Here is a 24,492-nt window from a genome sequence, read left to right as displayed (position 1 = left end):
ACTGCAGTCAGTCAGGACCAGAGGGGGTTTAAGATGTAGATATGGTCACACTGCAAGAATGGATTTGAAGGATAAAGCTTAGCGCAATCGAAGTTGAGGTAGGGCTTGGATGCAGAGTAGGACTAGGAGAGAGTAGGGTCAGGATGAAGGCCTGTGGGTTGTCCTGATGATCACATTGGACATACTTGTAGGGGCTATGATGCCCATAAAGAATCTGACATTAGATGATGATGGTACAGCCACTGCCCTTTTCCCCCTACTTTTACGATGTGAAAGATATGATTAGACTCAGGTTTAAAGTTGTGGTTTAAGTATGGGACGCCAAAAGTATCAAATTTTTTATTAAGTTGTACGTTTCTTATGTTTACTGTGCTCTTTCCTGATTCATCGATGGTGAAGACAATAATCTATATATATTTCCTAGACAATTATGAATGATTTGAGAGCCAAATGAGCTGAAATATGATATCTCTACCGTTAGTGATTTATGTAACAATTGGCTGTCCATACTTAAACCACAACTTTAAACCTGAGTTTAAGTTAAACCCGACTTCAGAATACGGGCCTAAGTGTTTGGTACCGCAAAATCGTAAGATAGCTTTAAAAACGGACATACTGAAGCTTGTCGACATGCACTCATTGGAGTAAAAGCGCATGAATGACTAGAACGCTATAGAGCAAAATAATATATAATAGAACTGAAAGAGACGATGGATGCTAAACGGCGAGCTGTGATTGGCTGTCAAGGTAAACAATTTAGGCTTAGTACCAGCAATAAATTGAAGCAAAGCAACTAGAATGACACTTCAATTTACGGCTGGTACTAAGCCTAAATTGTTTACCTTGACAGCCAATCACAACTAGTGTCCATTGTCTCTTTTGGTTCTATTATATATTGTTTCGCTCTAGCGTTCTAGTCATTCATGCGATTTTACTCCAAAGAGTGCATGTCGAAAAGCTTCAGTATGTCCGTTTTTAAGGCTATTAAAGGTAAGATTGTTGTTTATGGGCTCCATAAGGATCATCACAGGCCCAAAAATAGGATGACCTTGTGACAAGTTAGCATTTTCTGCTTTACAAGATTTAAGTGCATTTGAATCCAAGAAGAGACCCCTCCCTCCTACCATTGTCTCCATTGAGTTCTTTTATATGTTAACCGTCATTTCTGTTCTTAAATTTCACCAAATCTTTCCATAAAACTTTGTGTTACAAATGCAGTAGGGATCACTCAGAGATTATGGTAATAATTGTATGATATATCCCAAGGCAGAAAGCTCTGATATTTTTTTCACCATAGGATCGGATATTTCCTGAGCTTCAGAAGAAACTGGCCGAATGTAGAGAAAGCATTGGTCATCTGACACCTAAAACAGGACTTGATGACATGCTTCTAGAGATTGCAGTCTGTGTCTATGAAGTCTGCTGCCATAAGTAAGTTTCTCATGAACACAATCTCTTGTTCTGTAGTTGTACATGTAAGTTATTAGCGGTACCGGTATTTTATCATCTTGAATTTCTTTTCAATTTTTTCTCCTTTTCAAACAGGTTTATTGGTAACTTGTTATTACTTTTTAAACTAGCAACAATAGTAAGAACATAAAGCCATATGTAAATATGGGGACTCATATTCAATTAAAGAGTTGTGTATACTTCTATTGTAAAGCATTTGCTACCTGTGTATGTGTCTCTCTGCCTCTAAGTCTAGTAGTTATCTCTCTCTTCTGTGTCCCGTGTGGCTCCCATTCCCCCTTTTTCACATGTTTTCTTGCTTCAAATCTCTCTCCATATCATTCTTTTTTATGTCAATCATCCCCCTTCTTTCTTCTCTCTGGGTCTCTCTCTTTCACTCTCCTTCTCCCCATCTCTCTCCATTTCTATCTTTTACCTTCACTTTCCCCTTTGTCTCCTCTCTGTTTCTCTCATTCCCCTATCACTCTTACTTCATTCTTATTCCCCCTCTCCCTCTTACTCTCCAACTCTTATTCCCATTCTCCATCTCGTTACTTCTCTCCAGACCAGAGCAGCATGGTGAGGACATGGTAAAGACATTGTCCATGGTCTTGAGAAAAGCCACCGGTCCAACGGGAGTCCCTGCTACTTGTTATGCCCTGGACGCCTTAATAGCCATCACTCAAGCAGAGGTCATTGACATTGTCACAGCGTTTAAGAATCTTTCAGGGCAATTTCAAGCAGAGAAGAGGTAATGTATTTCTATATTGTGTGAAAATCTGGTGCGGCATATATGAATATGAGTATTATTTATCACCCAAACCGAGCTTGGAGGATACATCTATGTGAAGTTACATGTATGTTATTTGCATTGGTATTGAAAACTGTATACAGTTTATGAATTTGAAGTTGTTCAGAAGATACTCTATTGCAGTTTAATTGCCAACGTAGAAGAAGAGGTGTAGCTCAGTCAGCTAAAGTACCTGTTTCGGATAAGATTGTATGATCTCAACTTGAGTAGGTTTGAATGTTTTTTTTTGTGATGTACAAATGAACTAGCTATTTCGAAAGGGGCTAGATCCATTTAAGATATCCTTGGTTACAGTGTAAATTTCAATTGAAGACAACACTTTTTTTCCTCCCAAGCATTAAATGGATCTAACCCTTTTCAGATAATGAGCTCTTCAAATATAACACAATATTGATAAAACGTTTCACCACATTTGAATATAAATTCTTAAATTCAACGCAACACTTGCGTAGATCTGGATGTACATTCTATTTATGGGGAGAGAAGTGACCCTATTTATTATAATTACAGCCCCCCCTTCCAATGAACAGGATCTGTGCCAGTGGTACACAATATGACACAAAATCTCCATGTTCGATATAAAACATATTGAACAAAGAAATAATTGAACATAAGTGAATGTGAGGTTCCTTCTTTCTAGAGGACCAAATAAATCCACAACTGATATACATCAAGATCAATCATTTTGTTCACTGACTTTTTCATTATTGTGCCAATGCATGCACTGTATTGCTATAATTATTGCTTCCTTTTAAATCCTGTCTTATTTTAGACCGATGGTTATAGCCAAATGGTGTGCATTTCTTGGACTGGTCCCAGATTTGTATGTGGACTCAAAGGACTATGACGTATGTATGCCATTACTTTTTGCATGTGATGCAAATATTTTTCATGATTTGTTTGCAAATATTTCCCATGCATCCAAAATTCAAGTTTGTTTAGCTACCTCAATCCTCCTTCGTTGCCAAATTGCAATGGACCGCAAACTTGCAGCAATTATCAATATTGCATTAAAAAAACAGTCCATCTGAAAACTGCTCATATTCTAAAACCAACGGCCGTAATAGTTTACCCTGTGTTTTGAAATTGAATTTTTCTGAAAAATATGCATTTTATTCTTTTATTTTGATATGGAGAATTTTCTGAGAAAGGAAGATATCATCTGTTGTAATGTATGATCCCACCGCAGCACTCGCTTCCTTTGGCAAGGTATTGATCCACATTTGCCTGTCTCCACCCAGGTCTAGTAAATGGGTGTGGGGTCTGTTTCATAAAGGACTTGCAACTGTTGTAACTTTGCCATAATGGCAACTACCATGGTAACAGCAGAGATGCCAACCGTTACGGATTCGCCGTATTTGTTCCGATTTGATTCCTCCAATTACGGTGTTACGGCAACAATAAAAAGGTTACGGAAAAAACAACTACAATACATGTGTATTGTGTATTGCTTTGCTGTGCATGTGTATATATGCGTGTATTGTGTATTGTGCATGTATATGCGTGTATTGTGTATACATGTATCGTGCATGCAGCGTGTGTGTGGCCAACGGTAAACCAACGGGAGTTTCTCTACTATAATTTATAAACGCGCGCACTGTATACTACGTTCATGGAGTTATGCTTTTATCAAGGCTTTCTGATTAGAATTATCGATATCCTGGCCAATCAATGCGAGCGACAAGTTCTGAACGCACGCACATAGACAAGCACAAATCAGCGGCACGAATCGCGGTATAATAGCGACTGGTAAATACGACTGTAAAGATGATGACGTCATCCAAGATGGCAACTTACGATGACCAACGAAGGAATCGAGGATGACTAAGTTTTGATCATCATTTGAAAGGAATTAGCGGTAACTGCGGTCTAAGGTACGATGTTTCTGAATTTTATATATTTTCTCGTAAGTTTGGATGTAATTATTTTTTCATAATGTGACATTTGATGTACCAAAAACGATCCGAAAATCGGGTTTCCGCTGAATGTTAGATCTAACGTTACTGCTGCATGCTGATACGGAACTCAGGGAGCTCCGGTCCGAAAAGCGGGCCGGAGCTCCTTGGGTTACGTACGTATCAGCTAGCCCAGAGCTCCCTGGGTTAGCTGATACGTCGTCTTAATGTACGGGCCAACAACTCTTCAGTCTATGTATTGGTGAGTGGAGCCAACGCGGTTCAGCTGAACAACCAAAATACAGAGACTGAAGCTTTTGGTCTAGCGTTCTATGAGAAACACACAACTAACTACCGTCAGTTTTTCAAACCTAATTGACTTCAAAGTCATCGATCACAACAAGGTAAGAAGCCACTTGGTCCTCCCCCCCCCCTCCCCTACCCCCTCCTAATTTTTTTTTTTTTTTTTGCTTGTCCAATTTTTTACCTGTGACATGTGTCCATCCCAAAATTAAAGGTGGACCCCCCTAAATTTTTTTTTCTTGGACACTGTCCCGGCCCGCGATGAGTTTCAGTATTTTTGGAGGACAACTAGTGGCATCCCTGTATAAACGATGCTACTTCGCGGGATGTTCCTGAGAAACTCCCATTTGTTCCTGACAAATATGGTAAATATTCCTGACAACCATCCCTTTAGGTTGGCATCTCTGTAACAGGGCTCAGCAGCCAATCAGAATCAAGGTTACCATGGTAGTTGCCATAATGGCAAAGTTACAACTGTTGCAAGTCCTTTATGAAACGGGCCCCTGGTCTGAATGCTTGAGTGGCCATTATGAGTAGCCACGCTAAAGCTAAGATGATAATAATAACAATATCATATTAAGCAGGACACATTGTGAGAACAGTTTTTGGAACTGCAGTGGCTACCCTGACATTGTTCGATTGGACTTTTGCTCAATATTTAGATGCTGTTTTCCAGTGTGGTCTTCTGCACTCATGATGTTTAACATTCCTATTCACATTGCAGGTATTAACCAAGATAGTTATCAATCACCTGTGGTGTTATACAGAGCATACAGATCACAGAGTTGTCTCAGAAGCTCTCTCAGCCTTAGCAGGATTCAAGACATCTTCATTCAATCTTCGTTATCTTCCAAAAGAGGTATGCACAGCAAAACACACTTTATAAAATCTCTATAGAGAAAACAGTAATCTACATGACTGCCATCTGTTGTTTCCTTTTAACTGATGTAACGTTTGATTCATCCAGGAAGATGTTCGAATCAATTTTAAAATAAATCTAGACAGGTGGACTTGCTTATCATATTCAAGGCATTCATTTAAGCCATGGAGAACTTATTAAGAATAACGTTGAGAAATGACCCAATAGACTTAACAAATGACTTTATTTCTAAGGCAACAAGGGAAATTCTGACAAAGAGGGCCCAAGAGAGGAAGAAGAGGGCTGATGCAAGGGCATCAACGGGAGAAGAAGAGATGGAGGAGGAAGAGGAAGACCTGTCTGTACCTGGAAGCTGTTTCATCAACCTGCTTTCTTGTGTCAACCAGAAGGCAACATCTGGTATGTTAAAAAAAAATTGAAGCTGCAGCATGTTGATATACATTAGCAACCTAGGCAAATTCTTAGCTCTTTTCTTGGTCAGGTTCTTAAAGTGATTTTTAGCAATATAGCCACCTTGTCCTGTTTATTTATGCCTGAATTTGGAATGGAATACTTATAATGTATGGTGTACATTGTGGTTTTAGGATGAATATATGTAAGACACACTTTGGCAATATGTTGGAAAATTCATTGTCATGATAGCACTTCAATGTAATACAAGGAAAGTTATCAAATCAAACTTTATTTTTTTAAGCAGGGCTCATGAGATGGCACATACATGTGGTTTCAGATATCAATTATTTTCAACGATATTTCTAATTGTTTTATCAACCTGCTCTCTTGTGTCAACCAGAAGGCAACATCTGGTATGTTAAACAAAAACAAAAAAACCTTGAAGCTGCAGCATGTTGATATACATTAGCAACCGAGGCACATTCTAAGCTCTTTCTTGGTCAGGTAATTTTAGCAATATAACCACCATGTCCTGTTCATTTCTGCCTGAGTTTGGAATGGAATACTTGTAATGTATGGTTTATCATCAATTAAAAAAAAGTATATTTGTAATTTTTAAGACCTGCTGTCAGATGAATTAAACCCTTCACTAAACTATAAACATGTTTTTTTCCCCCTTATTTTTGGTATTAAACTACAGCAAAGCTGTTGTTTTACAATCCCATATTTTTTAGACGGATATTAAGAGCAAAATATAAAGTGTTCTAAAAATGTTTATTAGACATCGCTAATAGACATTGACATAGTGCTTAATGAACTGCGAGAGTCTTTGCTTAATTATGTCGTAAAGATAGAGTTCAGTAATTGAATATGTGATTCTTTGGTATTTGATTACACTGTCAGTTAGAACGAAAATGACTCTCAACACTGATGATAAACCATAAGTTGAAATTTTTTCAGACATTATTGATATACTATCGATACAATTTGAAAAGCCACTCGCATGATGAACCTTTCAAAAATTTTATTTACCGGGTATACAACATATATAGGAAGCACTGTGCACATTTCTGCAAGGAGCTGCTGGCATTAATGGTAATCGATATAATTATCATGTCAATATATATTTGAAAATAATGTAAGAAATTATGAATGGAATATCAGATGACCTCGTGCGTAGATATTTTTATGGAGGTTGTGCAAAATGTGACTATTTTCAATCAGTTCCATGCAAATAATTCTTGTGTTTTCAATAATCAACCCCTTCTTTGAACCTTGTTTATGAGTTCATTTTGAGGTGAATGGGTACATGGCAGGATTAATTCATTTGATGCAATGAGCACTGGAAGGCAGCTCAAGCTAAACCTACCTACCTACATGTACCTATCCAGAAGCCTATGCATACGTAGGGCCTCCACTGAACGTCACCACCTTGACCTATCGGCTGCCACAGCTCTGCGCCCCCAGAATAGATTATTTCTAGATCTGTGGTGCTATGTAATTATTATTATTATTGCATCCTGAATGATAGGTAAAGAGGATCTCCTTTATTCCTTCCTGTGTGATGAGCTGGACAGCCTTCCTCGAAGGTTTTACACTCAGAGTTCACCAAGACGGGAAGCTACAGAGAGCCATGTTAGCAAGCAGGTATCGGCCATCCCCTCGGTCATCTCTCAGAAGAACCAACACAACAAACAGCCTGGACATAGACCTTCATATGCAGGTACAATCCTCAGTACCACAGTGGAATTCATAAATATACTGAGATGAGAATTATTTAATGAAAACAAGATCCGAATATTACTATTATTCAAAATTTGAAAGCTTGTCATTATTTGAGAGAATGAAACATTGACATTCATTGTGTCATATGTCCTGACAAGTGCTCTGTTGAATACCACTCAGAAACAAACCTTTCCGAATGTAGTCAATCCCAGTATGAAGATATTAAGAAAAATTGTTGTCATGTACATGAGTGGCTGTGCAAGAGGGGAGTTTTAGGGGTGGGTTGTGAGACCCTTCCCTGTGTGAATTTCAAGTACTGAAATGGGGGGGGGGGGGGGAGAAGGTATTTGTAAAGTATACCAATATTATTCAATAGAGGGGAAAAAAACAGTATCATTGTTTCATAGGTCATTTGCCCCATCAAAATAACCTGGCACAGCTTTTGGTCATACAAATAGACACGTCTGTATTTGAAAAACTATTTATTTTTATGTCTAGACATTTGGGATTGATTTTTTTTGTATTTGTGTATGTGTTAAACTTTTTTCATTAATGAGAGAGAAGAAGTATGTATGTAGCATCTGTACTTCCTTTGCAAGCCATAACACAAACATGCATATCTTTATTTAAACATTGTATTTTATTATTATGATTATTATTATTTATACTGTGCTTTTCCCAAAATGGCTCAAAGCGCTTACAACAACCAAAAGAACACATCATTTCAAGTAGAGAATGAAATTTGTAATCCTAAAACTCTGGACTGGAAAAAAGAAATGTCTTCAGTCCCTTTTTAAATAAAGAGAGAGATGATGATTGTCTGAGTGAAAGAGGTAACTTATTTTGTCTACTATTATAGCTGGTTTACTGTTCAGCTTCAAACCTGGGTGTGAAAGCAGTAGAGACGCGAAGAAAGTAAGGAGGAACAAGGCTGCTACAAGCAAAGTCTGTTTAGATGAGCTCTCCCTATTGCTGAATGAGGTAAGCCAACATACAAGTACTGTGTACCCCAACTAATATTGGTCCTCAAACACTATGTGTCGTAAAGTTTCAGTGTGACATGTTGCGAAGATCAAATTATTTACTTCTTTTTCAAGTAAGATTACCAAATATTGGTGTACATTGTGGTTTAAGGACGAAGATATGTAGGACACACTTTGTGAATATGTTGGAAAATTCATCGTCATGATAACACTTCAATGTAATACAACAAGGAAAGTTTTCAAATCAAACTTTATTTTTGTAAGCAGTGCTCATGAGCTAGCACATACATGTTGTTTCAGATATCAATTTTCAGTGATATTTCTAATTATTCCTTATTTTGTCATATTTGCAGGTTCCCGTTTCTTCGCCTGATTGGTTTTACATCATGCAGCTACCCAGAGCGTGGGCTTCATTCATGTCAACCACACTGCTAGCTGTCATTGAGGTAAATCATAAATCACAACAGACCTAGTGAAAAGAAAGTAATCAAATGTGATTAATATCAATGACTTCATGAAAACAACTCTACCAAGTTAAAGTGTTGCAGAAAATAGAGCATTCAATCCCTTTTGGTAAAGGCATTTGATATCCTTGATATGTATTGTCCCTTGAGAAAACTTATCTGTCGGTCATCAGGTTGCTTATATAAGTACACCCATTCGCAGTAGAATCGAATGGGTTAATGTCCTTACCATTCATTCTCAACATTATGAGTTCCTTGGGGAGTACTTCAAGCCATCAGTCCTCTGGTTGTAAACTGTCAAGTATGTAATGCTGTTATATACCCAGGTACATGTACCAAGCAGGATTAATTTGTTAAATGCACCAAGTGCCATTTAGCAGTTAAAGCTAAAGCCAGGGTAAAGTAATACATAGTGCACCATTGAACTATCAGATAGATTATCAGCGCCTTATAAATGCAATATATTATAATTATGTTATTCTTGAAGCCATCAAACCAAACACAAAAGCACCAATAACAACATAACAAGCTTTTTTCCATCATTCAGGGAAGACGTTTGGATGTAGAACACGAAGCAAGTCGTAGCAGAGATGGACCTGATGAGGAGAAGCTAGGGGAAGGTCTCTCGTCAGCTTGGCTTTGGGCTAGAGACAGGCTGACTGAACAGCTAAGGACAACTGTATTGTGAGAATTCTTTATATTGTACAAACTTTGCCTTAAATAGTCATACATGTAAATCAGAGCAAGAAAGCTATAAATCCAGGCCTTAAAAAGTGGATATTTTTCAGGACAATGTCACTTTTGTATAGCCTATAGGGCACATTCCTATATTACAGCAGTCAATAGGCAGGTCCCCCAAAAGTGGCTTCTTTCATCCAAGTGATATTCATGACTAGAGAGGTTTTGCATACTTAATGACCTTGATGCGGACCAAAACACCTCTTTAAATTCGGTCATTACTGCTCTAAATATACATCAAATTTCATGATTTTGGTATCATTGTAAAGAAGAAGAATCATTGTTTTGGGTCATGTGTTTGAATTAATTTAAAGATGTAATGTAGGAGAAACTTTTGATCTAAAATCCACTACAAGATAATTATTTTCACCTGAAAAAAAAATGTTATTTTTACACTTTATTTTTGTTTGAGCCAAATGATTTTTAGATCAAGATAAAAGCTGAATATCTATGCTTTAAAATGGAATAGGTTTTCAAACGAATTGGTTTAATTGGGTCAAGATCACACTTTTCATTGGCCAAGTACATTAAGCAGCTTAAAAACAAGAATACTGTACTCTGATTGGTCAAAGAGACCACACACTCAACGGTTCCAGCACTGGGTTCACAGCAAGGTCACAGTCCCCATGTGGTAATCTCATCAAATTCCCGCGCTTATTGTTTTGAAGCCTTATACAGCCAATCAGAACTCTAGATTTCATGCTACTCAAAAATTTTAGAAATCTCATCTTGTACATTGGTTGGAAATAGTGTGATCTTGACCCGATTATAAAGGTACCGCATAGTAAGAGTGACATTGTGAGAAAGTACAGAAATTCAGCTTTGTGGTGATATAGATATCTTCGAGGCTCAAAATAAAAAGTTAAGTTGCACAATTTGCAAAAGAAAATTCAGTTTTGATGCACATTTTCAGGCCTGAAATCCACTTATCAAAATATTTTATACAAAATAAATAAACCAATATAAAAGAGAAACATTTACACTGTCCGATTGTGCGAAGTTACTTAATTTGACTTGAGGATAAAGTAGGTAAATTCTCAGAGAAAGAAAATCTCATGATTCATGAGATTTTGCTGGGAGGATTCAGCCAAGGGAGGATTTGGATGAACCTGGCCTATTTGCTCATTAGCATAGGGACCTGCGGTCCGACTGACAACAAATGGGAGAAGTGAAATAGGGCACAGAAAATATCCAACGGCAACAAGAGGGCAATGGGGCCAATCAATGGGGTATCAAAGGTCATGACTTCGGTGACCTTGGATTAATCTAAGGTATTATCCCCATGACCCTAATCCAATTTACCATGGTGCAAGGAAAAGAGTCGCAAGAATGTCATTCTAACTAAATTATCCTCTCATCCAATGTACCTTGTATATGTGCTGGCTTAAGATGAAGTCAGGTGTGATCATTGTTTGACAATTATTAAGGGAAGTTTATGAAATGTATCACCTTTTAAAAGATGATTTCACAGTTTAGTGATATCCCACAACCCAACTTCGCATTTCTGTGCAGTGGTAATATTTCCATTAACCGTGTGAGATTTTGATTAAATATTCCATTGCAGACAAAACTCTGGTGCCAAGGGCAATGCAGTTCTTGCATTGGCTGGGTTGGCGCATGCTATGAGTGCTTACGTCGTACAACTTGGAGAAGAAGCTATTATTAGCCAGAGGGCAGCCGCCCAGTACGAAGGTCATAAGTCATGGACAGCTAGGGTCATGGATTCTTTACAGGTTGCCATGGATACAACCTACAAAGCTCAGTCAGTGTTTAAGTTTTGCCAGCATGTAAGTATCAAAATGTATGTTTTAAACTCTGGCTCTTTCTTTTGCCCATTGACAGTTATATTTTGCTTCAAAATTTGTTTTGAAAAAAAAAAAAAAAAAATTTGAAGTTTGTCAATTGCAAAAAAAAAAAATATGGGTATATATATATATACATATATGCCTACATCCTACGAAAGGGGGAAGTCAATGAATGGGTTTATTCCGTCATAATACACATAAAGACATAAAGACGAAGGTAGAGGGCGTTAAGGTGCATTACGAAACAACAAAAGAAGACCCCAAAAATCGCCTTAAACACAGATGTAGATATATATCCAGGGCCCATTAACCTTTAAACCTTTCTATTCACATCCTGATTTATTTATGCGCCTTGAGCACTCTCCAGAGAGTGGATTTGGCGCTTTATAAAAAAAGTGGCATTTATTATTATTATTCATTTTTTAACTATTGTTATTGTTATTATTATTATTATTATCATTAACACATAACATATTCATTGATCACAATTGATTGTTAGAATTGATTGCACATAATGACCAATGCAATTCAACTTTAAAATCAGTCCTACAATCAATTAATCACTAAGGATGTGTGACAGGGTCTTAGTTCTTTATTATAGTGCAGTTAAAACATGTACATAAGTCTACACACAGCTTCATGAAATGTGGAGATCATTATTTTTTTCCGCACACTTTCTGACATGTCTTTGAATTGCATTGTTTTACTTTGCAGCACTCTCGGGACCATTCCCAGGCCACTGGTGAACAGCTTCGTTCCTGCGCCGCCCTTGCCCTTCCGCTGATGGCCAGCCATCTCATGACCACGCCTCCCAGTCTCGTCTCACAACTGATTGACAGGATAATGTCGTTAAGCTCCGCCCAACCATCATCAGTGCCCATACACCATGGTGTCGGGATGGGGATGTTATTGGCTAGGCTGTGTGTTGAGCACTTCACTGACATGACGGGAACAGAGGTTTGTGTGAACAGTCGCCATTGTCAATACGTTTCATATTTTTACTGAACATGCTTATGCAATGGTGCTGGCTATATACAAAAAGAAAACAAAATTGCTAACATCTTACAAAACCCAAAACATGGGTATATCTTTTGTTTAACGCTTATAAGCTTGATAAGTATATTTGCATATTAAATTTTTGAAAATATCAAAAAGGTCTGAATGGTCATGTTTATCTACATGTAAGTATGGTACATTTTACTTAGTGGTTCAGACACAGAGTCTGGTGTAGATACTCAACTTGACGATGTCTGAAATCATATTCTTTTAACCATTCACAGAGAACTGGGTCCCATTTCATAAAGACGTGTCATAACAAATGCACAATTTCTAGAGAAAAAAAAATTCTCAGCCAATTAGATTGAAGGGTTTCAATAGCTTTTAACGGTTATTGCAAATTTGTTGTCATAACAAGTTTTGTGAAATGGGCCCCTGGACATTTCCTCTCCTTACAAGAGTGTTTCAAAGCCAATATCCAATGAGACAGTGACATTGATGATTTCAGTACCTTTTTGTTTTGTTTTATTTTTTTAATTCAAGGGTGAGAAAATCCTTTTCCGATACTTCGACAAGCTGGAGAACATGGTCTTGACTGAGAATAACAATCCCAATGATGGAGTGATTGGCTATACGCTGGGGTTGGGTGTCGCCCTCTCTGGTCTGACGCATGAAAGTACAACCCATGCTAAGGTCCATGTCTTGAAGATTAGAGAAGATTTATTGAAGAGAATTGAATGCCCTGGAATCACTGCCAGTTGTCTTGTACAAGTAAGACCTGCCCCATCTTACACAGAGTTATGATTGACTGGATCAATCGTAACTCTATGGAAATCCATTCATACCATAATTTTTTTCTACAGGAAATTTGCACAATGTCCTTTGTAAACAAAGAGAAGCAAAGTAAATTTTCAAGAAAACAATGAATGCATGAATATACATCACAGTTAGAAAATATTTAAAACAAACATGCATAATAGATGTTGATTTCTGGCCGTCCATAGTTATGATTGATCGGATCAATCGTAACTCTTTGTAAGACGGGGCCCAGGATTTCAGGATTCTTTTTACATTGACACGTGACAACCAAGTATCAGAATTTTTAATTTTTTTTTGCCTGTATACTAGTTCTAGACATTGTTGATTGCTATTGTTTTCTGGAAACTTTTGAATTGCAGTCCTTATTTTTCTAAGTGAGATATTTTTTCAGGAGAAAGTCAGGAGATCAATGTATGGTTTATATAGATAAGAATGTTTTTGTTAACAATGATGTTACTAATCATAGGCAGCGATCCTTGGAGGGTGTTCCCCCTCCATGTTTTTAACGGAATTGTGCCCCCTCAATTTCTACAGCTTAAAGCTAAATGAACGTAGTTGCAGTAAAACACTGATTTCGTGAGAAAGTCTGTAAAACCAAGGTAAAATATTGATATATCATCGTGGATCTAGATCTGGTACAGTTACATAAACTGAACTTTGTGAAATCATAATATCTAGCTAAAAAACGATCACACTGAAGATCGCCAACACAGATAGGCACACGTGGGACAGTGTATTATTATTGCTGGAATAAAGACCCGACGGAAGTGACCGAATCCGCGCTTATTTTGCTTATTTCTCAGCAATTACACAATTTCTTCCAGATTCCTTTGGCACATATTTTTTATTAATACAAACAGACACTTTGATGATCATTATATTAAATTCTGTAAAAAGTCATTTTGAGATCGTTCCCACAACTGGAATTTATCTTTAACATTGCTGTTTTTATTTCTATTAAGCATTTTGGAGATATTTTGTCCACCTGTCCAAAAGATTAAATATTCATATCCTTAATGATGGAATGCATACTTTGTTCTTTTTGACAAAAGTCAGTCATTTATCATGCATACCCTTCTATCATAGCCCCTGATATGAACAAGAAATCTTGCACCCAGATGTACATACTTGGTTGATTTGATGTGCGCAGAAGGAAACATGGTCCAATATGTTTCTGTCCTCCCCCCCCCCCCCCTCGGTACATGAAATCACCGCCACTATTAGATATGACGTAATACGTGCACTTGTACATTTTTCAATTTTCATTCGTGCTAAAGAAGTAATTCATGATTGCTTTTGTATTTCAGGGGCCAGTTTTACAAAGAATTGCGAAAGATTCAGACTGACTTGCAATCGATCTAAAGATCTTATCTCTTTACTACACAAAATTATATCAATCACGATTCGATTTTGATTTGAATCTATTGCATTTCTATGTAAGACTTGACCCAGGTCTCTCTTAATGTTGCATCATGATACAATGGGATTTAGTAAATTAAATTTTCTTTGATAATTTCAAACCTGTTTCTATGTATTTGGGTCTTGACAAGTTTATTTTGAAACAATTTCTCCTATAAAGTCTTGATTTGATATTTCTTTTTAAATTGTTTTCAATATTCTTCAATTATACTTCTCTCAATTCTCTCTTTTTGTGTAGGCACAAGTTTTGTCTGTTGCCTTGGTGACTGCTGCATGTTATCAGGTTAATTACATTAACCCCAAGGATGCTTTCCATACCGTCAATACCCTGCAGAATCTTGCACAAAGCAACCTCAAGGTAATTATTTACATGCGTGGAGCGTTTTGGCCCAGTGGATAAGTCTTCTGACTTTGAAACAGAGGGTCGTGGGTTCGAATCCCAGCCATGGCGTAATTTCCTTCAGCAAGAAATTTATCCACGTTGTGCTGCACTCAACCCAGGTGAGGTGAATGGGTACCCGGCAGGATTAATTTCTCGAATGCATGAGCGCTGAAAGGCAGCTTGAGCTAAAGCCGGGCTAATAATAATAATAACAACGCGCCTCGGAATAGAATATTTCTAGATAGATGGCGCTATATAAATGCCTATTATTATTATTATTATTATTACATGAACATGGTGAAATCTGTTTATGAAGACCACTCTATGGTGATCAGAAAAGAGCTCTCTTGTGGCCTATATGATGATGATGATGATGATAATAATAATACATATGACTTGGCTAGCATCTTTTCCATTTTGATGAAATGCTCAAAGGCAATTTACAACAAAAACCAAGAGCAAAGATGAGTACAAGAAAAAGTGCATAACAGTAGAGGAAATCATGGTTTCTTGTGGTAATTCTCTGAAAGGAAATGGTGCAATACCATGCGGAATAAATGTTCAAACTTGTTTTATATCGATCTCTCATGAGAGAACAGAAAAGTGTTCTTCATAACTATGGGGTATTACCCCTCGTACATTATATGATAAGAATGATAAGAATAAAACATGGATTTGTTATAAGACAAATACATTCCACTCAAATACCTTGCAGAACCCTACCCATATCAATGTCAATATACATTATGTATGGTGAACCCTGTTTATGAAGGCCACTTAACCCGTTGACTACTGAATTCTTAGATTACCACAGGCTTTATACATGAATCATCTGGTTCCAGTAGGCAGTGGGTTAAGGGAGATAAGAAAAGAAGTCGTGTATAGGCAGTTCCATACAGAGAGTATATATGACAATCCTTGTATATGTGGAGCCTTGTCTTAGCTGTGAGCTTCACATGAAAGGTTCTTAAGATTTGAAATTATCACGGGTTTAGTTATTCATAGGATGAAGTAAAAATTAAGAAAATTGGGTGTCAGATTTTAAAAAAAAGTTGGAATTGACCTTGTACACAGATGTAGCCTTTATGGACAGGATGATTAAGTATGTGCCTTCATGAGGAATAACATAAAATATGGGGCTTCGGAGTTTAGTTTTCTTCGGGAGGGGGGGGGGGTGTTTGAGTTGAATTCTAGGTGTTAAAAATCACAAATGAATTTCAACAGAATCGTAATGAAAATTATAACCTCTGCCAAATACTTCTGCTAGAAAATAAGTAACAAATTCAAACAAGAATTAAAAGAAAAAGAAAAATCAGTTTCACAAATAATTAATATGTTAACATTTATATACATTTCAAAACTGACTGCAGTTATCCAAATTGTGCTGCACTCGACCCAGGTGAGGTGATTGGGTACCCGGTAGGATTTTTTCTCGAACTCTTTAGCGCCTATTAATATGGCGACTCAGCTACAGCCGGGGTAATAATATGACACCAAGGATCAAAGCGCAGTATACAAATATACCAGGCTTTGAGTAAGTAAAGCGGGAATTATTAATCCGAGGTGGGACTGGCGTTAAAAATAGTGATTATGCCAGTAGAACCGATGATGAATAATTTCCTCTATACTTTCGAAATAAAGGCCTGGTATATTTTTTTATATCCTACTTTAATAAGTTAGAGCAATAGATCTTGATAATCTAGTTCTTGTACTCTTAGTTCATCCTTTTTTTAATCTGAATCAAACCATCTGTGCTTACTGACCTACTTTTCCTGAAGCGCTTAGCTACGCACTCAGTGCGCGGAACGCGTATTAGTGCCTGCGCCATCATGTTCTGTTAGTCAATGATGGAATAGTCGACTATTCCATCATTGACGTCACGGAATAGCACATTTTCTTTGGTGGGCGTTTCATTTTCGACATCATCGCAAAATAGTGAGAATATGTTTGATCACATGATGCTATTTAAACCAATCAGCATACAGGATTTAATATATGTAGTATATAATTGAGTATATTCACATAGTAACCGCGCTATATAAATGAACATATTATTATTGCCACTTTTGTTTGTTTTTGTTTTCAATTCTAACCCTGTAGTGTATCCCATATGCAGTAGGAACTGGTGTTCTGATACACAGCTTGACTAGACAAGGTCATCAAGATGTGATTCCTCTCTACAATAATCAACATGCAGTACTACTCAGACAGCTCACAGACAAGGTGATTTATTCCAGTCCACGACTCGGTATTGTCATTGGCCATTTTGCAGTGGTAACTGCGCATGAGCAGTAATAGGTCATTTGAAATTAACCATCGAGGTGGTCCACAATCCTCATATTCATTGATATAAGCTTTGTGGTTTGATGATAACTTATGTATTCATTTAAGAATATTCTTTTTATCTAATTAATGCTGAAGAGTAACAAAGTGTTCATAATTATTAGTATTTGACTGTAGCCAAAAGCACTGGCAGATCTGGGGGGATCACGGGACGGCTGTGCCCCCCCCCCCCCCTTTTGATTTGAGAAGCAAAATTAAAAGTTGTAATGGTGTGTCCCCCTTTTGAAAGTGAAGACTTTTTTTTTTTTGCTGGTCAAAATTTTCCTCAGAAAAATGTGCCCCCCCCCTTTTGGAAAATCATGGATCCACCGCTGAAATAATATTTAATTGCGGAAAAACAAGTGGAAAAAGCGGAAAAACAAATGATTTCAAAATTTTATCTCTGACATACTATTCTAGTCACCTTTTTTAGACTTTTAATGCTGTGCTAGAAGAGCTTATGCAACATCTTAATTTGAAATTTTCAGTGCTCATCCTAATGGGAAAGGTCATTCGAGAAAATTTGTTGATGAGTTAACTGCGAATTGGCTTATTGACATGCTTTGTACTGGCAAAACCAGTTCCATCATTTTGTATCCGCCTGGTCATAGATGGGTAAACAGGTTTTATGGTCCAAATAATTGGCACATTATTAATATTTCTCCTTTGATTTGAGTAATGTTAAGCTATGATTCTTTGAAGATGGCCTTTGAGAAATGAAGAATAAAAAGGCATAGGTGGGGCTAAAAATATTTTAGCCAGTTATAGTTTTTTATATTTTCTTTAATTTTGTTTTTGTTAATAATTTATTATATTTTCCTTTTTTCTGATTCCAATAGGAAAGCAGCATAGACCTGGTGAAGTCATCGGTAGCTGGACTAGTGGCCCTCTTGGTAGGACCTGGTCATCTCATCCACACAGAACAAAGACCAGGACCTGATCATCGAGGGCTCAGCTCTACAGTCAAGATGCTATGTCAGGTAAACTCATGCAGATGTAAGAAAAAATTGACAAAATAGTGATAATTTATTTTCTTCCTGTGATATTATAAATGCTTGTATTTAAACACTTAATTTTGTAAAAAAGAATATTTAAACAACCTAATTAAAAACAGCTTTTGTAGTTTGAAAGTTTTTCTTCAGAGTGAGTTAATCAAATAATAGTGTCTTCTTAATTGTGGTCAATAGAGAATTGATAATATTATACGTAAATTGACCAGTGGTTATAGCAAATTGTGCAGTATCTAGTTTGCTGAAATAATGGGTAAGTACATGTAGAATAATAGCTTGTTAAAGACAGACTGCTAAAATTTGAAACTAGCAGTTGTGCATTAACATTGTCACATACAGTAATGTCACTGCTCTATTATTTAGAGAGAGAGATAGAGAGAGGGGAGGAGGGGGGGGGGGGGGAACTAGGTCACTCAATAATTGAGGTAAATTGATTGACAGGTTGTAGCTTACACCGGACATGCTTGCCTGTAATATACACAGGAAGGTATGTAATATACACCTGCACCTGTGTAATATACCCTGACAGGTATGCTGGACAATAGCTACCTTGTAGATTACAGGAGGTAGGAAATCTACAAGAAATAACTGAGAAGTTGATTTCATGCTGGAGCTGTAAACAAGGAGGAATGTAATGGACAATAAGCCAGTGACCTTATTCAAGTGACATTGATTAACTGATTAACTTTTATTATCACCCATATCAGACATCTGAGCTGGTCATTTACAAAACCGTATTTCCCTGTATTTTATTATTATCAGGAAGGGTTAGGTATATTGTTTGTATTTTCCTCGGTCTCAATGCGCGCGTATTGACTTTGCATGCAGAGACGACGCAAAATATACCTTTGTATTTTCCCTGGTCTCACATCCGGGCCTTTGAGGATGCGAATGAAGTGATACGCTCGATACGCTTCATAATGTTCCGCGCACCAACGATCTACGTCATAATTAAGACAACGCTGGATCTGGGCGCTTGCAAGTACGTCATAATGGTAAAGTGCAGAGCCTAGACACTGATATTATCATGACACAACAGAACTCTATTCTTAAAAGATATCACTGTTATCATGATTTTTGCTCTAGATATCTGATTTGGATAATAATAAAAATATTGACTGCCCTTCTTTCGGGGAACATCAAATATATTGCCCTTAAAAGACCCATATTGCCCTCGTCTAAAGACTTGGGCTAATATGATTCTTTTGCTGGCAATATATTTGATGTTCCCCTCAAGACCAGTCAATATTATATAATTATCATCTATATACAGTATTTTAGTGATGCATTAAAAACGCGTATTTTGGTCTGCATCAATTGCCCATGCAGTATCAGAGTGTATCCCTAAAAAGGATTGAAATCCAACAAGTATCCCATAGGCTCCTGTACAAAATTTGCTATTGAATATGAGAGGATATTCAACAGTTTAGGGTGCGTGTGCGAACGCGTAAAATATACAACGCGTACAACAATGAAAGCAATGCGCAGCATAGAGCACAGCTACACTCAATGATGTCACAATGAACTACAAGTCAACGACCAAATTTGATTCTATGGAGTGATAATGGCACAATGTGATAAGTGATATGAAATTGCTCCCGCTTTTTTTTTGGGGGGGGGGTGGGATAGATGATAATGATTATATTGGATGGCTTTATTTCATGAAATACCAGAAATATTCCACTCGTTAGGGCCAATATTCCACTACTCATCTGCGATTCATGGAATATTTTCCCGAACTCTTGGAATATTTTTGGTATTTCATTCTGAGCCATCCAATGTAATATCAATATTGTATAGAGGATAGGGTTTTAGAGTTGTACTATGAGCCTGCATAAATGTGAGTATATGGAAATAGTGTGTTCTAGTGAAATCATTCAGTCTCAACAGGTTAACACTGAGTCAATTCTTGTGTATTGCCTCTTGACATTATGCCAGTTTCTTTTGTCTAAAAACACAGGATTATTTTGATACCTGTTTGATATCTTCTCCTTATTTCATGATTAAACTTACTATTCAATTTTTTTAAATAAATAAAAAATTCATGAAGATATTTGAGGCACACTTGCATTATATCGCAGTGTTTCGTGATATCAGATGGAAGTTGTATGACATATGCTTTATTGTGACTAATATTATTATTTTTTATAAATAGAATTATCTGGTAGAAAGTAGAAACCCCTTGTAGCTCATATAGTTATGTCCATCTGACTTTGGGATTTTATTTTAATTCTTTGATATTTAGCTATTATCAGATACATCAGATTTGAAACTTCAGCATTCATTGCCATGGTTACTTGGGTATTTGTACATGGGATCTACAGATGTGACGGAAACAAGATCATCTGGTAAGATAAACTTTCAGGTTTAGAGTAAATTAATCAAAGAAAGTCTGGAGAACCAGTAATTCTTTAGGAAGAATTTTTTTTTGCTAAAGAAAAATTTGTATTTTTTTTTTTAATTTCAAGATGTTACCAACGTTTTACCTGATCATCTGAGTGAGGATTGCACTTGATACTTTTATGGGGGTTTTCAAAAAGATTAAAGTCTGAGTAAAAATGGCACTTTAAAGCCTCACTCATGTGTGGTGTGTTGTATATAACAGATTGCGCAAATGAGATACATTTTACGTAGTATTAATCGGTAAATCGCTGATTCGTCTATTGCCACCTCTTCCACTCATTACAGGGTCTTCCTTCAATTAGTCTAATGCCATTTCGTCCAACATTTTGTCTAACAGCCATGTGGTCCAATAATCACTTTGCCTTATCACCAGTTCGTCTATGACCATTTCATCTCATAACTAGATGGTTTGATACCCATTTTCTTTTCATTCATTTTGCCCAATTAACACTGAGTCCAATTAGACCAAATGGTATATGGACTAAATGGCCATTGGACCAACTGTTTATTAGATGAAATTCTGAGTGGACAAAATGGCAATTACACTTAGACCATGTGGATAGTGGACAAACCGATGGTAGACCAAATGATAGTAGACGATTTGGTAATTGGACGAATTTGCTTTGAACCGTATTAATCAAAACAATTAGGTGTTTAATGCATTCACACTTAGATATGACAATTAATCAGACTTAACTCTTTGTGAAAAACCCCAGTACCTTGGTCTACATTTCCTTGACCAAATTGCTTAGTGGTGTGATAAGTAAAGGCATTTGAATCCAAACATCCTTTCTACTTTAATTGAAGTATATTTAAGGCATGTGACATAATATATGTTTAGGGGTACAAGGTGAAATAAGATCAACTTACTGTAAGAAAAATCCATAGAGATGGTTTCAACAACTTCAAATTTTCGTAATACATAAATGGATAGACAATGTTTAAATGAGAATGATCCTGTCTGTGGCTTTCGTATGAATTTAGTTTTGTTTTGTCAGCGATGATTTGTGTTTGAATATTGTATGTGATGTTAATTGTTTGATATTCCTGAGGTTAAGATACTTCCATGCACTCACCAATTTATTTCTACTTCTGAAGAAAATATGCAGTTTGCTTTGACACAAAAAATCCTTTCCAAGATACCCTACCAATTTTTGTATAATAATTGGTTAAGATTTGAAACCTAGCACTAAAACGTAACAAGAACGTGGAGTAATTTTAGTACTCAAAGGCTCTGACTGTAAAATCTTTACAAGATAGTTTAAATATGTAAGTGCCTAATGAGTTTACTTGAAGATTTGAGATCAAACTCTGAAATTCCATGTTTACACTCTCTTCTCAGTTCCATCCAACTACAGCAACCTGGATGAAAGCAGCCTCCTGAGGGCAGCAGTGGACTTGTTGATTAATGCAGGGAGGCTGGGTAGCGAGGTGATCCCTTCTCAACATGTACTCACTGTACTGAAAGTATTGCATGAATGTTCTGCAAGCTGTAATAAGGCATTACCACCAATCAATTGGGCCGTGGTCCTCAACCCTATTATGAGAAACAGCAGCTATGGTAAGAAATCCCTCAATAAATTTCACAACTTCATTTTCATATCGGAGTTAAAGGGATGGTCCGGGCTGAAAATATTTATATCTTAATACATAGAGCAGAATTCACTGAGCAAAATGCCGAAAATTTCATCAAAATTGGATAACAAATTATAAAGTTATTGAAGTTTAAAGTTTAGCAATATTTTGTGAAAACAGTCATCATGAATATTCATTAGGAGGGCTGATGATGTCACATCTCCACTTTCTGTTTTCTTATGTTATTACATAAAATCATATTTTTTTCATTATTTCATACTTGTATGAATAATATGTCTCCCTTATAATGAAATAAGTTGCAGCAATAAATATCTAATGCACTAAATCAGTTGTCAATCCAATTTTTCTAGGTCTTGGAGGAAAAAATTTGAATAAACCTAATTTCATACAATAAAATACAAAAGAACAAGTTGAGATGTGACATCATCAGCCCACCTAATGAATATTCATGACGACTGTTTTCACAAAATATTGTTAAACTTTAAAATTCAATAACTTTGTTATTTGTTATCCGATTTTGATGAAATTTTCGGCATTTTGCTCAGTGAATTCTACTCTATTTATTAAGCTATAAATACTTTCAGCCCGGACCATCCCTTAAAAAACGTATTGCAATCCCATTTTGAATTTTATACCACCCAAATGTTGAATACTATCAGATCAAAATGAAGTCCTATTTTAGAATGGTGTTGGTCTTATGTGTTGTTGGTTGATAATGATATACAAGATTTTATATATAATTAAACACCATCTTTTCTCCTTTGCTACAGTTTGATACAATTATCATAATTGCTTTTAATGATATTGATTGGAGAAATTTTGTAAAGTGCTCATAATTTTGAACATGATTACTATGACTGACATTGTAATCAAGATAAGAGATAAGAGTCTATAAAGTAAAAAGAATGGATTAATATCTATCATTGATAACATTTCGTAAATGGGTTGTAGAAGCTTTACAGTTTTGTCTAATTGTGCAATCGATTATATATTTTATGTTAAATGGCCCCACATAATTGCTCCATGATTCATGTCACAATTCAACCATGACAATCTTAACGTAACACCATTCAAGAATTCATTTAATAATAAGTGTATATTTGTATTGCACAATTTCTATATGTATATACTCAACTGCGTATTACAATAATGCTATTATTATTACCCGGCTATAGCCGTGCTGCCTTTGATGAATTTCTTCCTACCGGGTACCCGTTCACCTCATCTGGGTTGAGTGCAGCATAATGTGGGTAAAATTATAGCTGAAGGAAAACATGCCATGGCTGGGAATCGAACCCACATCCCTCAGATTGAAAGATGAGTGTCATAACCACTAGATCATGCCGCCTCCCACTTTACGGAGTATCATAGTGAATTGGCTAACATCCAACTTTATTGCTTGTATACCTCTCTTCTTTTTTTTTAGCAAATGGTGCAATCTACTGTGAATGTACGAAGCTAGCTATAGGACAATGTAGTATTGTTAGGTCAGCAGCGTTACAGAGCACAGCAAGTTTTGTATCATCCTGGCTGTCACCGTCTGTGTATCGGACTATCAAGGTAATGGATCATTCAAAAGCTATATGGTTTACCTGACTGGTTAAGTAAGTCTTAGTTTTACTGGCTGATTTTCAAAATAGCTGTTGCCATTCACCCGTCTTTTGGTTTCCATAATTGCTTGTTTATCTAATGACTTGGTCTACTCAATGTAGATTTAGTTTATTGTTTCCTTAAAAATAGATGATGGCTACCAGTTTCTTGGTTTGATCAGGGAAGTGTTATAGAAGGAAATGAAACTCAAAAAGTTCCCTTTGTAGCATGCGCGGAGCCGTTGTTTTTCTCCATAATTGGCTTAATCCCATTCTATCAGGCAAGCTCGTAAAATGATCCCCTGCGGTCGGTCGTAAAGTCCGCTCACGGTCGCGACAGCTGGTGGAAGTACAGGACTCGCGCAGTGCAATATGGGATAGGCTTATCTGCTAAGATGGACGCCGAATGTAAACACAGTGACATTGACGATATTCTCGACGATGAATTGCTGTTAGAGCCCTCCGTTTGGGAAGTCAGCGACTTGGCATCATCTGTTTGCACATGTGACA

The 24,492-nt window shown here is 36.7% G+C and overlaps 1 protein-coding gene across 2 annotated transcripts in view; it reads left to right on the top strand.

Annotated features, from left to right (window-relative positions):
• LOC129262140 (focadhesin-like) overlaps nucleotides 1-24,492 on the top strand; it is a 55,329-nt gene that overhangs the window by 22,347 nt on the left and 8,490 nt on the right. For both annotated transcript variants that reach the window (XM_064100211.1, XM_064100210.1), the window contains exons 10-27: nucleotides 1,298-1,431; nucleotides 2,015-2,200; nucleotides 3,033-3,108; nucleotides 5,183-5,317; nucleotides 5,572-5,737; nucleotides 7,263-7,454; nucleotides 8,316-8,437; nucleotides 8,793-8,885; nucleotides 9,451-9,587; nucleotides 11,206-11,428; nucleotides 12,161-12,403; nucleotides 12,986-13,213; nucleotides 14,919-15,038; nucleotides 17,163-17,285; nucleotides 18,224-18,364; nucleotides 20,640-20,742; nucleotides 22,140-22,358; nucleotides 23,820-23,953. In XM_064100211.1, the coding sequence (XP_063956281.1) occupies nucleotides 1,298-1,431; nucleotides 2,015-2,200; nucleotides 3,033-3,108; nucleotides 5,183-5,317; nucleotides 5,572-5,737; nucleotides 7,263-7,454; nucleotides 8,316-8,437; nucleotides 8,793-8,885; nucleotides 9,451-9,587; nucleotides 11,206-11,428; nucleotides 12,161-12,403; nucleotides 12,986-13,213; nucleotides 14,919-15,038; nucleotides 17,163-17,285; nucleotides 18,224-18,364; nucleotides 20,640-20,742; nucleotides 22,140-22,358; nucleotides 23,820-23,953 (2,775 nt within the window). The remainder of the gene's footprint in view (nucleotides 1-1,297; nucleotides 1,432-2,014; nucleotides 2,201-3,032; nucleotides 3,109-5,182; nucleotides 5,318-5,571; nucleotides 5,738-7,262; nucleotides 7,455-8,315; nucleotides 8,438-8,792; nucleotides 8,886-9,450; nucleotides 9,588-11,205; nucleotides 11,429-12,160; nucleotides 12,404-12,985; nucleotides 13,214-14,918; nucleotides 15,039-17,162; nucleotides 17,286-18,223; nucleotides 18,365-20,639; nucleotides 20,743-22,139; nucleotides 22,359-23,819; nucleotides 23,954-24,492) is intronic.

The sequence above is a fragment of the Lytechinus pictus genome, chromosome 5, assembly GCF_037042905.1.
Source record: "Lytechinus pictus isolate F3 Inbred chromosome 5, Lp3.0, whole genome shotgun sequence".
Taxonomy (NCBI): domain Eukaryota; kingdom Metazoa; phylum Echinodermata; class Echinoidea; order Temnopleuroida; family Toxopneustidae; genus Lytechinus; species Lytechinus pictus.
Note: the sequence above shows the minus strand (reverse complement) of the source record. Positions and strands in the feature narration are given on the sequence as shown.